This window comes from Petromyzon marinus, chromosome 31 (genome assembly GCF_048934315.1).
Source record: "Petromyzon marinus isolate PM22_M1 ecotype Great Lakes invasive population chromosome 31, UKy_Petmar_22M1.pri1.0, whole genome shotgun sequence".
Taxonomy (NCBI): domain Eukaryota; kingdom Metazoa; phylum Chordata; class Hyperoartia; order Petromyzontiformes; family Petromyzontidae; genus Petromyzon; species Petromyzon marinus.
This window is the reverse complement of record NC_133697.1, coordinates 1,792,705-1,807,944: the sequence shown is the minus strand read 5'-3', so window position 1 is coordinate 1,807,944 and position 15,240 is coordinate 1,792,705. Positions and strand designations below refer to the sequence as shown.

The 15,240-nt window shown below is 58.6% G+C and overlaps 2 protein-coding genes and 1 pseudogene across 2 annotated transcripts; all 3 read right to left on the bottom strand.

Moving 5' to 3' along the window:
• Positions 1-109: 109 nt before the first annotated feature.
• LOC142929440 (histone H2B type 3-B-like) lies at positions 110-1,114 on the bottom strand (annotated as a pseudogene).
• A 175-nt stretch (positions 1,115-1,289) lies between these two features.
• LOC142929441 (histone H4) lies at positions 1,290-2,274 on the bottom strand. Its single transcript, XM_076070860.1, has one exon. The coding sequence runs from the start codon at positions 1,919-1,921 to the stop codon at positions 1,610-1,612; it is 312 nt and encodes a 103-aa protein (XP_075926975.1). The 5' UTR covers positions 1,922-2,274; the 3' UTR covers positions 1,290-1,609.
• Positions 2,275-3,099: 825 nt separating this feature from the next.
• On the bottom strand, positions 3,100-3,975 carry LOC142929439 (histone H1-like). The gene has a single exon (XM_076070859.1). It carries the CDS (start codon positions 3,889-3,891, stop codon positions 3,235-3,237), a length of 657 nt encoding a protein of 218 aa, XP_075926974.1. The 5' UTR covers positions 3,892-3,975; the 3' UTR covers positions 3,100-3,234.
• Positions 3,976-15,240: the final 11,265 nt, after the last annotated feature.

The following is a 15,240-nucleotide window of genomic DNA, read 5'->3' as shown; positions in this document are numbered from 1 at the left end:
TTGACGAGAAATCGGCGCTCAACGTCAAAAACCCTGGACAAGTGCTCTATGTTTGAAGTTTCGTTTTGCGCTCCTGCTAACACTGGCACAAGCAGGTTCGGAGATGTGGGTGGCTCTGAAAAGAGCCGTTGTAATTAATGGTTGAGTCGAGGCTTCACTTGGAGCTCGTGTACTTGGTGACGGCCTTGGTGCCCTCCGACACGGCGTGCTTGGCCAGCTCGCCGGGGAGCAGCAGTCGCACAGCGGTCTGGATCTCCCGAGAGGTGATGGTGGAGCGTTTGTTGTAGTGCGCCAAGCGGGACGCCTCGGAAGCGATGCGCTCGAAGATGTCGTTGACGAACGAGTTCATGATGCTCATGGCCTTGGACGAGATGCCGGTATCGGGGTGCACCTGCTTCATCACCTTGTAGATGTAAATTGCGTAGCTCTCCTTCCTGCGGTGGCGTCGCTTCTTGCCATCCTTGCGCGTAGCCTTTGGTCACGGCCTTCTTGGAGCCCTTCTTGGGGGCAGGAACCTTTGCCGGCCCAGCGCTCTTTGATGCGGGAGGATCGGGCATGTCGCCGCGTACAGCTGTGGAACGTCAGAAAGGACGAGAACGAGTGTCCCTGTCGTACGTTGATCTCCTTTATAGGAGGCGAGATGCAAATCAGAGGATTGTAGTGCGCGGCGCTGCGGAGTGGCTCTTTCAGTACCATCCCTCTCCATCAGCCTCCAATGAGAAACGCGAACGCGATGTTCACTTTAATATCGTTAATTTTTTTACTGCAAAAAAGACTTGTGAATATAACACAATGTAATGTCCAAACATGTATATTAGTGAATTGCAGCCATGGCATTGCTTGTTTTAAAAAGGATGACAAGAAAACCCAATGCAGTATAGTGTTTTTTTGTTTTTTAGCGTGGCTTTTTTGCTTCTTTTTTCGTTTCACAACTCGTCTAATACAGCACGGGCGTTTTTTTAACGCAATTTTGGAAAAAATACATGTGCTCGGTGTGGAAAAATAACTTCGCTGTTGTGCTGTATTTAACGGGTGGAGATTAGCATTCTGGCGCGCTACGTCAATTAGGACGAGTGTGCTGTAAGATTGTGGCGCCAAATGCTCTACGTAATATCGGAATCGGCTGCAGCTGAAAATAATTCACGCAAAAATACCAGAAATGCGTACTGTATTAACGCGTTCAAAAATTGCGCCTGGTTAAATGTGACGTATCTTGAATATTGTGATTTATTTCATTCATTTGGAAGCAGATGAAGATTCGCTAACTCAACAAGCAAACGATCTCTGCGTGAACCTGTTCTCAGTTTCATTTATTTGGTAAAGCCCTGTGAGCCATTCGGCTCTTGAATCGGGTGCAACCGCAACACGCAAAAAACATGAACAAGAAAACATGGTAACCGAGCAGAGCGCAAGCAGACGGCACCTCGAGCCACCGCGCGTCCACGAGAAGAGCCCGGTACACGCTCACGAGGAATTTGCGAGCAACAACCCATTAATGAAGTGTTTCTTTCGTGAAAGGTTTGGTAACACTGGCGCGCAAGCAGTTTAGAAGAGGTGGGTGGCTCTGAAAAGAGCCTTTGGGTTGGTTTAGTGCGCGAGAGATAGGCACTCAGCCTCCGAAGCCGTAGAGAGTGCGGCCCTGGCGCTTGAGGGCGTAGACCACGTCCATGGCGGTGACGGTCTTGCGCTTGGCGTGCTCCGTGTAGGTGACGGCGTCGCGGATGACGTTCTCAAGGAAGACCTTCAGGACGCCGCGGGTCTCTTCGTAGATGAGGCCCGAGATGCGCTTCACACCGCCGCGGCGAGCGAGGCGGCGGATGGCGGGCTTGGTGATTCCCTGGATGTTGTCGCGCAGCACCTTACGATGGCGTTTTGCGCCTCCCTTACCGAGCCCCTTACCGCCTTTCCCGCGTCCAGACATGGCGACTAACTCTGCTACTACTGACAAAGCTCGCGAGAGATGGCGCGCCCAGCCTGCAGCAGCCGCCTTTATAACCGGAGCTGGGTGACGTCACCGACCACCTCTGCCCTCCGCGATGGCTCCGCCTTAAACCTCTGACCTTTAACTCTGTGACGAAGTAAACCCTCCACCGTCGTCAATAACACTTCTTTGAAATGTATGAGACGTTTCGGGCAATGACCCTTTTCGAAGCACTGTAATGATTTCGGCACACCCGCAGCGAACGCGAGAGGGACGCGATCTGTTGCAAGATTGCACGTGGAGTGAATAATCGATCTAAGGTCTTGTTTTCAAGTAGAACAAGATGTGCAGCTAATCGGCTTCCAACACAATAGTTGAGTGAACGTAGTCCCAAAGTAAGAAAGGCATTTAATGATAGGGTTTTTTCCCCTTTTTTCTTGCAACAAAACTGAAACCTTATTACAAGGATTCATGTATGCATTAACCACAATACCTGCAGTCAAAATGCAAACAAAAAACATACTATGATAATATATATAAAAACATTTTGGAACTGGCAAAGAAGGTATAATGATGAAGATAAGAAAGACATTGCAAAAACAATGCGATAATTACGAATGGAAATTATTTTTAATTGAGAAGTGTAGATGGTGCACCGGAATTTTTACAAAACAAAAAATAGTGAAAAGGCGCAACGAGCGAAAGGAGGCAAATTGAGTAAAGTTGTCTGGAATCAATACATTTTTAGACTAAATACCATATTTGGCACCAGTAACATGATGACGGAATGAAGAGGTGCAACACAATCAAAATTGGAGGTTCGTCAAGAATGCATCGATTTTGAATCTGGATTTAGATTAGAATCGGCAGCGAGAATGCGGACGTCGCTGAGATTACTCTGCACTCAGTTCGAGTGAGGGAGCTGCAAACTGCGTCGCCTGTGTTTATGATCCCTGCTTTCGGGCTCGATTACTCCCATCACATCAATGCTTAAAACACATCAAGTAGGTAAAATGTCAAGATAATTTGGCGAATGTACGTAACTTCTCCAATCTACATAAATCCTCACGATTGAACTGCACCAACCATCGAGCTCCTTGATCAGGGCCGAGGCACGGCGAGCAACCATCGCCACGCCGTAAATGGGTTTGACTTACAGAATATGGCACGCATTAAGCTTCAATGTAATACTGTCAGATGTTTAACGATTAACTAATTGAAGCGCAGCAACATCTGGTTCACTTTTTGAACTAAGTGGGTGGCTCTGAAAAGAGCCGTTAGGGTGGAGGGAATCGCGCATCGTCCGATCGGATTCACTTCTTTAGCGCGGTCTTCTTGGGCTTGGCCACGGCCTTCTTGGGTTTGGCCACCTTGGGTTTGGTGGCCTTTGCCTTGACGGTCTTGGGCTTCGCGACCTTGGGCTTCGCAGCCTTGGGCTTAGCTGGGCTCTTTGCCGCCTTCTTGGGCTTAACAGCCGACTTCACCTTTTTGGGGCTCTTGGCAGCGGCGGACTTCTTTGCTTTCTTAGGAGACTTCTTGGGCGCGGTCTTCTTGGCTGCCGCGGGCTTCTTCACCTTCTTGGCTGCAGCGGGCTTTTTAGCCGCGGGCTTTGCCGTTGACGATTTGGGCTTCGCCTTTGCGGCAGCCTTTTCCTTCTTGTTGAGTTTGAAAGAGCCAGACGCGCCGCTGCCCTTCACTTGCGCCACGTCATCTTTGGCCACAAGCTTCTTGATGGCTAACTTCACGCGGGCATTGTTCTTCTCCACGTCGTATCCTCCGGCAGCGAGCGACTTTTTGAGCGCAGGAAGAGACACGCCGTTCCTCTCCTTGCTGCTGGCGAGAGCCTTGAGGATGAGCTCGGACACGCTGGGGCCGACCTTCTTGGCCTTTGGAGCGGTGCGCTTCTTTTTGGGGCTTTTAAGCGCTGAAGTAGCCGCAGCTGGTGGTTGAGCAGGAGCAGTTTCCGCCATGTCAAAACGTCGTTTTTATCGCTGGGTCTCTGTGAAATCAGCGCTCTCACAAATTCATGACGAGCATCCTCTAGGCCCGAGGTTTATTATAGAAGCGGCGTAGAGTTTGTGCGGACGTCGCTGAGATCACCCAGCACTCAGCTCCGGTGAATGAGCTGCCACCATACTCGCCGTCTCCATCACCCCTGCCTTTGGGCTCGATTCCCGTAATGTTCATACTTAAATGCATCTAGTTGATACATTACCACGAATATAATTTCTTCAATGTACGTAACTTATGAAATCTACGACAATGTTCACGATTTAAATTCTAATTCAAAACAAGTGAACAACCAACAGTTGGGAGAAATTGTTCGGTCAGGGCAAGATACGATGATTGTCTTCACTATTTAAAACGCACTCGAATTTTTTGCGAGACAAAATGCTTCAACAGACTACTCATATTTAAGTCGAGCTAAACATTTTCAATGTAATTGTTGGCTCGCGCGCACGCGATTCCTACTCTCGCGCTATGGTGAGGACTGCGCGTCATGTCAACCGTCCCTTGTCACCGAACTTTTAGATTTAACGTTTTAATCGTACTTTTAAAAGGAATAAATACATGGATTTTGAGATGGAACACAAACTGAAGCAAATTACTCAAAATTAACCGACATATTAACCGACATATTACGTGGCAAGAGGTGAGTGGCTCATGATCGCTATGCACTGCAGAATGATTGCGCGCCTTGAACAAGGTCGAGGCACGGCGCGCAATCATCACCACTCACATTCAAATCAAGTGACTCTGTAGGGGCTGCTGCCCCCCGACTCCTCTCCCCCTTCCTCCTCTTCCTCCCTCCTCGCTGCTGCCGCTCGTAGCTTCGACCTCGCTGCCTCCGCATCCCCCCTGTGAGACGAAACTCTTGCCTTGCTCTCGGCCACCTCGGGTCATTCACACACACTCCCAGACTCCTTGCACGGGAGTGCCCGTACGCGCCGCTGCCCACACTCGGGTACGCACAGCCACCCGCCCCTATTGGCCACCTCGTGCACGCGCTAAAAATAGCCATATTAATCATCCCGTGCGTACCCGTGCGAGTCTACCGTCGCTCACCACGTACACGCGCAAAAAATACACCAGCTGCGGCGCGGGCGCTGGCGTGGGTAAGGAGCTACTACGCAGCCTCATTCGCCCCCTCCCACGCTCAATTTACTAGGTAATATTCGCGCGTCAATCCCCGGCACACTACGGGCGATAATGCCTGCGCGTTAATTCCCGAGCGAACACGCGTGGGCGAGCGCAAACACGTGAGAAAATACGCACTCGCGCGCAAACACAGGGCACAATGACGCAGGAACTTCGGTCGGGTGCGCGCACACTGGCCGACTCAATAGAGTTATTTGCGCGCAAATCTTCGTTTTACAACAAGCCGACTCACACCGCCATGCGCTCTTCCCACACTCGCAGACACCACACCCCGATGGTCGGTGCGCGGGGTCGGTGGAGGGTGTCGCCACAGGTACCAGCATCTCGGCGAGCGGCCCGATGGTGACGGCCGTCGTCAGGGTAGCGGCCACAGGTGTGAAGCGGGGGCGATTCGGCTCCCGTCCCAGGAATGGAATCCGTTCCCCGCTGCCTTCCACGGTGGCGCACCGCTGTCGGGGCTGCACGTTGAGCCCCAGCTTTTCCAGGAGGTCGGTACCTGCGATACACTCGTGGCACAGCACACTCGAGACGTAGAACTCCTGAGTGCACACCTGGTTTCCGAGACGGACCTCGAGGGAGATCCTTCCCAGCAACTGTTAGGGTCGCCGGCCCCCGGGACCTCCCCTGCCTGCGACCCTGTCCGCGAAGTCCCGACGCTCCCAGACTCTGCACTAGTGTGGGAGCTGCCGCCGCCGCACTCCTCCCCGGGCGGGGAAAGGTCGTCGCGCTCCTGTTCCCCCTCCTGTGCCGTCCCCCCCCGAGTCCGGGTCTCCTGCCGGTGGGGCATCACCCTCGACCTCCCTGGGACCCGCTAGCGCTTCGCCGGCACCCAAACGCGACGCTCCCCGCCCGCGCAGTCCCACGCACCAATCACACGCGGGTAACCGGGGGGTTAAAGGTCGGAGGGTAAGCGACGTCGTTCGTGCTCACTCCGACGATTGGGAGGATTGGATTAAACGGGTTTAAAGGGCTATGCGATGGGCATGCGTGCGAGATGGGTATCCGCTCGCAACGTGGGAGTCCCCAGCCGACGGTTGGTAGCGCACACACTCCACGCGGCGCCGCTCCACACACGCGGCGACCGCCGCAAACAGCAAGCTCACCCACGCTTCCACTCTCTTTCCACACCCGCGCAAAAACCACATCAGTCTGTTATGTAACGACCACCGCGACAGTAAGCGCACCCACGCTTCCGCAAAAACCACACCAGTCCGTTATGTAACCGCCGACGATTTATTCCACCGCGCCGGCGAGCCCTTATTTAACCGAGTCAGTCGGGATCAGCGGGGCAGGACCAATCTATCTCTCGATAGTCGGCACTACACTCTACCTGTCCTCCCCTTTACCCTCTCCTGTTTTGCTCTTAAGCTAAGTCCCAACTCCCTCTCTCTCTCTTACTCACGGTTCGTCGTCACTGCCGTCTGGTCCTCGCGGCGCGTCGATACGTCCCACGGACGTTCGCGCGGCTGGACTCGGGAGTTGACGGACCTGGGGTCGACTCGAGTAGCCAGAGAACCTTTTTCCTTCGCCCTGACCCGCTTTATTCTTTCTACAGCAAAGGGGCTACCTGGTGCCGACTCGCGGGCCAATCAGCTCGCTGGGATCACCCGCCAATCGGTAGGCCCATCTGTATCCCAGCATCCCCCGGGCCGTTGCTTTCAGCGACGTCCGCATCTAAATTTACCTGCTCAGCGGCCATCCAGCCAGAGGGCGACCCTGCTTTCCCGCCGCTCGTGGCTCTGCCCTCCTCCCTACCTGCCCTGCCGACCCGTGTGCGTGAGGTGCGTACTAACCGCGGTGGCGGGGCAGCCCCGCCGTGAACATGTCATTTCTACTCAAGTCACGGCGCCACGGTGTGTGTTAGCGTCGGAGGAGACCGTCCAATTCCCTGGCCGCAGGAAACCGTGAAGATTATCCCTTTACGAGGGCTTCTGGGTGAAAACCTGTCGGCCAGGGTGTCTCCCCACGCGCTCTAATGGTGGGGGGAGTGCGTGCGTGTGTGTTCCGGTGGGGGGGGTGGGGAGGTGGTGGGGTGGATCAATGTCGGCCTCGTCGCTCGGGGCGGCGAGATCGCAGGTGGGCCCCCCGCCGATCGGCTCCGTGGCGGCGGCATCACAGTGTCGCCACAGGCACCAGCATCTCGGCGAGCGGCCCGATGGTGACGGCCGTCGTCAGGGTAGCGGCCACGGGTGTGAAGCGGGGGCGATTCGGCTCCCGTCCCAGGAATGGAATCCGTTCCCCGCTGCCTTCCACGGTGGCGCACCGCTGTCGGGGCTGCACGTTGAGCCCCAGCTTTTCCAGGAGGTCGGTACCTGTGATACACTCGTGGCACAGCACACTCGAGACGTAGAACTCCTGGGTGCCCACCTGGTGGCCTATGCGGACCTCCAGGGTGGCCCTCCCCAGGAGCCCTATTCCGGCTCCGCTCGCCGTGTGCAGTGCGCGGTCCGGGGCCTGCAGGTGGCTCACGTCGACCCCGATCGCGCTGCAGTGCGCCGCGCTCACAAGCGAGGCTACCGCCCCCGTGTCCAGCAGGATCCGGGTACGCATTCCGTTGACCTGCCCTACCACCAGCGACGTGGCCCCCGTGATTCCTGCCACCAGCTCCCGTAGCCAGTCGCCAGGAGTCACCGTGTCCACGGGCGTCGTCGCTGGAACCTGTATGAAGATCACTCGCTCGCCATTATTCCCATTGTCGTAGATATGTGTCGGGACCGCGGCGATTGCACCCCTAGGTGGTCCATTCTCTAGGGGGCGTTGGCGTTTAACCCTTCGGCATATCTAGCGCGGGCGATCTGAGGGCAGTCTCTCACGAGATGCCCCTGACGGCCGCACATATAACACGCCCGGGGGGGTGTGGCGGCTCCGTAGTGGGCACCCTGCCCGCTCCCTCTCCCCCCAGTGCGCCGCTGCCCAGACTCTGCTTCTAGTCGGGCTACCCTCCCAGCTAGCCCCCCCACCGTGGAGTGCAGCTCCCCCATCTCGGACTGGATGGTCTCGACGGAGGCCTGCAGCTTGGTCATAGCTTGGCAAATTGTGTCCTCCATCCTCCCGATGCTGGCCTGTATCCCGGCTACCCATCCGGGTACTGTCTCCCGGGGTCTCGGGGGCTCCCTTGCCCGTCCCCTTGTCGCGATGGCGAGCTCCTCCTCCTCCTCGGAGAGTAAGCTCGCCTCGGCGCACTCCCGTCCCCGCCCTCGGAGCTGTGCGCGTTCGCTAGAAATTCTTTCACATTTGCGCGCGCGCTCGACAAGGGCATCAAAGGAGAGGCGCGTACAGTTCACGTCTGGCTGCCACCACGCCGTGCGCATTAAGTATCGCTGGATTTTCTCTGTGGCCAGCTCCTCAATCGCTTCCGTGGTGTGCCTCGGGCGTGCGATCTTTGTTAGCTCACGCACATCCTCGGCATAATCGCGCAGGTCCTCGCCGGGTTGGCGACGGCGTGCCTCTAAGGCCGCTTTTGCCTCCTCCTCATCGCGCGTACCGAAGTGCAGATCAAGTCGGCGCATCAGCTCCTCTAGCTGTGTCTGCGCGCTTGCGGGTAGGGCTTCCACAAAATCGGCTGCCCGCCCATCCAGATTCATATTAAGTTGACGTAGCGTCTGCGCGTCCGTCCACCCATTAATTTCCTTAGCCCCTAGGACGTTGCGGGCAAATGCTCTCCACGAAGGTGTACCCCGGCCAGTGAATATATGCCTTATTTTCGCGTGGGGTAACCCGGGGGTTCGTACCGCTTCTGACACCATAATGTTAGGGTCGCCGGCCCCCGGGACCTCCCCTGCCTGCGACCCTGTCCGCGAAGTCCCGACGCTCCCAGACTCTCCACTAGTGTGGGAGCTGCCGCCGCCGCACTCCTCCCCGGGCGGGGAAAGGTCGTCGCGCTCCTGTTCCCCCCCCTGTGCCGTCCCCCCCCGAGTCCGGGTCTCCTGCCGGTGGGGCATCACCCTCGACCTCCCTGGGACCCGCTAGCGCTTCGCCGGCACCCAAACGCGACGCTCCCCGCCCGCGCAGTCCCACGCACCAATCACACGCGGGTAACCGGGGGGTTAAAGGTCGGAGGGTAAGCGACGTCGTTCGTGCTCACTCCGACGATTGGGGGGATTGGATTAAACGGGTTTAAAGGGCTATGCGATGGGCATGCGTGCGAGATGGGTATCCGCTCGCAACGTGGGAGTCCCCAGCCGACGGTTGGTAGCGCACACACTCCACGCGGCGCCGCTCCACACACGCGGCGACCGCCGCAAACAGCAAGCTCACCCACGCTTCCACTCTCTTTCCACACCCGCGCAAAAACCACACCAGTCTGTTATGTAACGACCACCGCGACAGTAAGCGCACCCACGCTTCCGCAAAAACCACACCAGTCCGTTATGTAACCGCCGACGATTTATTCCACCGCGCCGGCGAGCCCTTATTTAACCGAGTCAGTCGGGATCAGCGGGGCAGGACCAATCTATCTCTCGATAGTCGGCACTACACTCTACCTGTCCTCCCCTTTACCCTCTCCTGTTTTGCTCTTAAGCTAAGTCCCAACTCCCTCTCTCTATCTTACTCACGGTTCGTCGTCACTGCCGTCTGGTCCTCGCGGCGCGTCGATACGTCCCACGGACGTTCGCGCGGCTGGACTCGGGAGTTGACGGGCCTGGGGTTGACTCGAGTAGCCAGAGAACCTTTTCCCTTCGCCCTGACCCGGATTGGTGTGGTTTTTGCGAGGGTGTGGAAAGAGAGCGGAAGCGTGGGTGCGCTTGCTGTTCTCGGTGGTCGCCGCGTGTGTGGAGCGGCGCCGCGTGGAGTGTGTGCGCTACCAACCGTCGGCTGCGGACTCCTACGTTGCGAGCGGATACCCATCTCGCACGCATGCCCATCGCATAGCCCTTTAAACCCGTTTAATCCAATCCCCCCAATCACCGGAGTGAGCACGAACGACGTCGCTTACCCTCCGACCTTTGACCCCCTGTTACCCGCGTGTGATTGGTGCGTGGGACGGCGCGGGCGGGGAGCGTCGCGTTTGGGTGCCGGCGAAGCGCTAGCGGGTCCCAGGGAGGTCGAGGGTGATGCCTCACCGGCAGGAAACCCGGACTCGGGGGGGGACGGCACAGGGGGGGGAACAGGAGCGCGACGACCTTTCCCCGCCCGGGGAGGAGTGCGGCGGCTGCAGCTCCCACACTAGTGGAGAGTCTGGGAGTGTCGGTACTTCGCGGACAGGGTCGCAGGCAGGATAGATCCCAGGGGCCGGCGACCCTAACAATTTGGCGTCAGAAGCAGTACGAACCCCCGCGTTACCCCACGCGAAAATAAGGCATATATTCACTGGCCGGGGTACACCTTCGTGGAAAGCATTTGCCCGCAACGTCCTAGGGGCTAAGGAAATTAATGGGTGGACGGACGCGCAGATGCTACGTCAACTTAATATGAATCTGGATGGGCGGGCAGCCGATTTTGTGGAAGCCCTACCCGCAAGCGCGCAGACACAGCTAGAGGAGCTGATGCGCCGACTTGATCTGCGCTTCGGTACGCGCGATAAGGATGAGGCAAAAGCGGCCTTAGAGGCACGCCGTCGCCAACCCGGCGAGGACCTGCGCGATTATGCCGAGGATGTGCGTGAGCTAACAAAGATCGCACGCCCGAGGTACACCACGGAAGCGATTGAGGAGCTGGCCGCAGAGAAAATCCAGCGATACTTAACGCGCACGGCGTGGTGGCAGCCAGACATGAACTGTACGTGCCTCCCCTTTGATGCCCTTGTCGAGCGCGCGCGCAAATGTGAAAGAATTTCTAGTGAACGCGCACAGCTCCGAGGACTGGGACGGGAGCGCACCATCGCAAGTCTGTCCACCGAGGAGGAAGAGGAGGAACAGGAGCTCGCCAGGACGGTAGGGGGTCGGGAAAGGGGGCCTCCGGTATCCCGCGAGACCACCCCGGGATGGGTAGCGGGGATACAGGCGGGCATCGGGGGGATCGACAACAAAGTAACCCAAGTGGACAACAAGGTAACCCAAGTACGGGCACATATGACTACGCTGCAGACTACGGTAGAGACGGTTCAGACCGAGTTGGGAGGGCTAGCTGGGAGGGTAGCCCGACTAGAAGCAGAGTCTGGGCAGCGGCGCACTGGGGGGAGAGGGAGCGGGCAGGGTGCCCACTATGGAGCCGCCACCCCCCCCGGGCGTGTTATATGTGCGGCCGTCAGGGGCATCTCATGAGAGACTGCCCACAGATCGCCCGCGCTAGATATACCGAAGGGTTAAACGCCAACGCCCTCTAGAGAATGGACCACCTAGGGGTGCAATCAACGAGGTCCCGAAACAAAACGACGATAATAATAATGGTAAGCAAGTGACACCCACTCAGGTCACGGCCACAACACCCAAGGACGCGGTGAGGACGGGCGACTGGCTACGGGAGCTGGTGGCAGGAATCACGGGGGCCACGTCACTGGTGGAAGGACAGGTGAACGGGCAGCGCACCCGGATCCTACTGGACACGGGGGCCGTAGCCTCACTCGTGAGCGCCGCGCACTGCAGCGTGCTCAGGGTTGACGTGAGCCGCCTGCAGGCCCCGGATTGCGCGCTGCACACAGCGAGCGGAGGCGGGATGGGGTTGCTGGGAAGCATCTCCCTCGAGGTCCGTCTCGGAAACCAGGTGTGCACTCAGGAGTTCTACGTCTCGAGTGTGCTGTGCCACGAGTGTATCGCAGGTACCGACCTCCTGGAAAAGCTGGGGCTCAACGTGCAGCCCCGACAGCGGTGCGCCACCGTGGAACGCAGCTGGGAACGGATTCCATTCCTGGGACGTGAGCCGAATCGCCCCCGCTTCACACCTGTGGCCGCTACCCTGACGACGGCCGTCACCATCGGGCCGCTCGCCGAGATGCTGGTGCCTGTGGCGACACCCTCGACCGACCCCGCGCACCGACCATCGGGGGAGGTAATGCTAACTCCTCACCCGGAGTTGGCAAAACGATACGGGGTTGTGGGGTCAGCCACGTTGGTAAACGCCAATGGGGGCCGATTGTTCATGCGTGTGTTTAACCCCCACGGCACCCAAGCAATACTACGACGGCACACCACAGTAGCCACCGTGCACCCCCTACACGCGCGCCACTCCAGCGACTCGGTATTCGCACTCTGGGCGGAGGACCCCGGTCGCCCCGAGGACCACCAGGACCTGGCCTGGCGAGTCGGCCCGACTCCCCACGCCGAGGTCGTCCCCCTTCTTGACGCGGTACACGTACCTTGGGCAGATTTCCCCAAGTGAGAGGCCGATCAGCTACGCGGGTTACTGCGGGAGTACGCCGACGTGTTCAGCGAACACGATTCAGACGTGGGTCGCACAGATCTCGTTAAGCACCAAATCGACACCGGGGCCGCCCGACCCATAAAACTCCCCGCGTACCGCGTGGGCGCACCCGAACGCGCCCAGATCAAAGAGGCGGTCAGGGACATGCTCCGCGATAACATAATTCAGCCCTCGGCGAGCCCCTGGTCTGCCCCGGTGGTACTAGTAACGAAAAAGGACGGGTCAACCCGTTTTTGCGTCGATTACCGCAAACTAAACGCAGTCACCCTCGGCGACGCCTTTCCCATACCGCGCATCGACGACACCTTTGACAGCCTCGCTGGAGCGCGGTATTTTTCCACCCCCGATCTCGCGTCCGGGTACTGGCAGGTGGAGATGACGGAGGAGGATCGGCCAAAAACCGCATTCGCCACCCCGATGGGACTATTCCAGTTTCGAGTACTCGCGTTCGGGCTCACCAATGCGCCCGCGACGTTCCAGCGGCTGATGGAGTTGGTGATGCGGGGCTTGCAGTGGGAGCAATGCCTGATTTACCTGGATGATGTGATCGTGTTCAGTAGATCTCTGTCTGAGCACTGGTCCAGGTTACGGGAGGTGTTCCAGCGACTGCGAGCGGCTCATCTCAAGCTCAAGCCGCGTAAGTGTTACATCGCACAGCGCGAGGTGGGGTACCTCGGACATCGCGTCAGCGAGGCGGGGGTGCGCACCGATCCGGACAAGGTACGCGCCGTAGTGGATTGGCCACTGTCAAGAAACCTGACGGAGATAAGATCATTTTTGGGGCTCGCCACCTATTATCGTCGATTTGTAAAGGGATTCAGCGAGATTGCACGCCCCCTCACCCAACTCACTTCCCCCAAGAACCCCTATCAGTGAACGGAGGCCTGCCAGACGGCCTTCACCACCCTCAAAGACCACCTCACACACACCCCCACCCTGGCTTTCCCCGATTTTACCACCGACTTTATTTTGGACACCGACGCCTGCAGCAGCGGGCTGGGTGCGGTGTTGTCGCAGGTGCAGGAAGGAATGGAACGGGTGATTGCGTACGCCAGCCGGACCCTGAGCGGGGCCGAGCTGAACTACTGTGTGACCCGTCAGGAATTGTACGCGGTGATCTTCGCGTGTAAACTGTTTCGGCCGTATTTGTACAACAGGAAATGTCGGGTGCGCACGGACCATTATGCTCTGCAGTTCCTCCTCACCTTCAAGGAACCGCGGGGGCAGATGGCCCGATGGCTGGCGCAGCTGCAGGAGTACAACCTGCAAATCGAGTACCGGGTGGGGCGGACGCATGCAAATGCGGACGCATTATCACGGCGACCCGCGGTGTGTGCTGAGACGAGGGCGGAGGAGGCCTGCCCGTGCTTCACAGGGGGACGTTGCCGACAGGCAACGGACTCCCGGGAACCCGCTGAACCTAACCCCTCCCCGGCGAGAGAGAGTGCGGTATGCGCCACAGAGACCCCCACAGGTGGAGGCGCGGACCCAGTCGACCGCCCGGAGAGCGCAGGGCCCACGACTCGGGACCCAGCGGACCACCCCGCCCCGATCGGACGGATCCAGGAGGACGTCGGCTGCGCCTTCCCGGGCCTGAACGACGAGCAGCTGAGGCAGACCCAGCAGCGAGATCCGGAGCTGGCGGCGGTGGAAGCGGCCCTGCGGGAGGGGAAAAGCACCCTACCAGGGCCCTGGAGCGGTTTGTATGCCCGGTTGTGTATGCAGAACAGGGTGGTACGGGAGTTAACCGAGGCCGGCCAGCCGGGGTGCATCTGTGTTCCCGCCCAGGTTCGACACCAGCTGCTACGGCTGGTACACGACCACCCGCTCGGGGGCCATGACGGGGAACGGCGCACTCGGGAGACTCTGCGTCGCCAGTATCTCTGGCCCAAATTGACGCAAGATGTGGCCGCCTGGGTACAGGGCTGCCGCGCTTGTCAGCAGTGCGGACCGAAACCGGCGCGATACCAGGTACCCCTAAGGCCGTTCCGCGTCAGTCGGACGAACCAGCTGGTCGGCATCGATCTCCAGGGGCCGTTCCCACGATCCCACCGGGGCAACCGCTATATCCTCGTAGCGGTGGAATACTTCACCCGCTACCCCGTGGCGGTGGCCATCCCCGATAAAACGGCCCTGGTAGTGGCCCGGGCGTTCGTGGAGCACTATGTACTTAAGCACGGGATCCCGGAGCGAGTCCTTACCGACCAGGGTAGCGAGTTCGAGGCCGAGTTGTTTCAGGCGCTGTGCCGGGAGTTCGGAATCCAGAAAGACCGAACCACGGCGTACCACCCCCAGGCGAACGGTATGGTTGAACGTATGAATCAGACTCTGGCCGGAAAGCTCAAGCGTATGGCGGCCGCAAACCAACGGGATTGGGACGAACACCTCCCCTATGCCCTGTTCGCCTACGCTACCACGGTGCACACATCGACGGGACAAACCCCGTTCCTTATGATGTTTGGTCGTGAGTCTCGTCTACCCACAGACTTGCAGTTCGGCATTCCTCCACCCCAAACGGAGGAAGGGAATCGCCCCGTGGAGCATCTGATGGAGACCCTACGAGGGGTCCGGGACCGGGCCTACCCGCAAGGGGAGGCCTCGGCGACAGGAGCAGAGCACCCGACCCCGCGTGGAGCCCCCCTTTTCTTGACAGGCACCAAGGTGTGGCTACACACCCCTCGCGTCAGGGCCGGACAGGTGGGGAAGCTGACCACCTACTGGCGGGGACCCTGGACCGTGGTACGGCAGATCTCTCCCTGGACGGTATTAATCCAGGGTGTAGAGAGGGGCCGAGAAACGGTGGTTAACGTCCGCCGCTTAAAACCATGGAGGGCAGCCCCGGCGGGGGAGAACCTCGCCGC

Excerpts from the sequence above, each read along its gene's own strand:
- LOC142929439 (XM_076070859.1), bottom strand. The coding sequence starts at position 3,891 with ATGGCGGAAACTGCTCCTGCTCAACCACCAGCTGCGGCTACTTCAGCG.
- LOC142929441 (XM_076070860.1), bottom strand. The coding sequence starts at position 1,921 with ATGTCTGGACGCGGGAAAGGCGGTAAGGGGCTCGGTAAGGGAGGCGCA.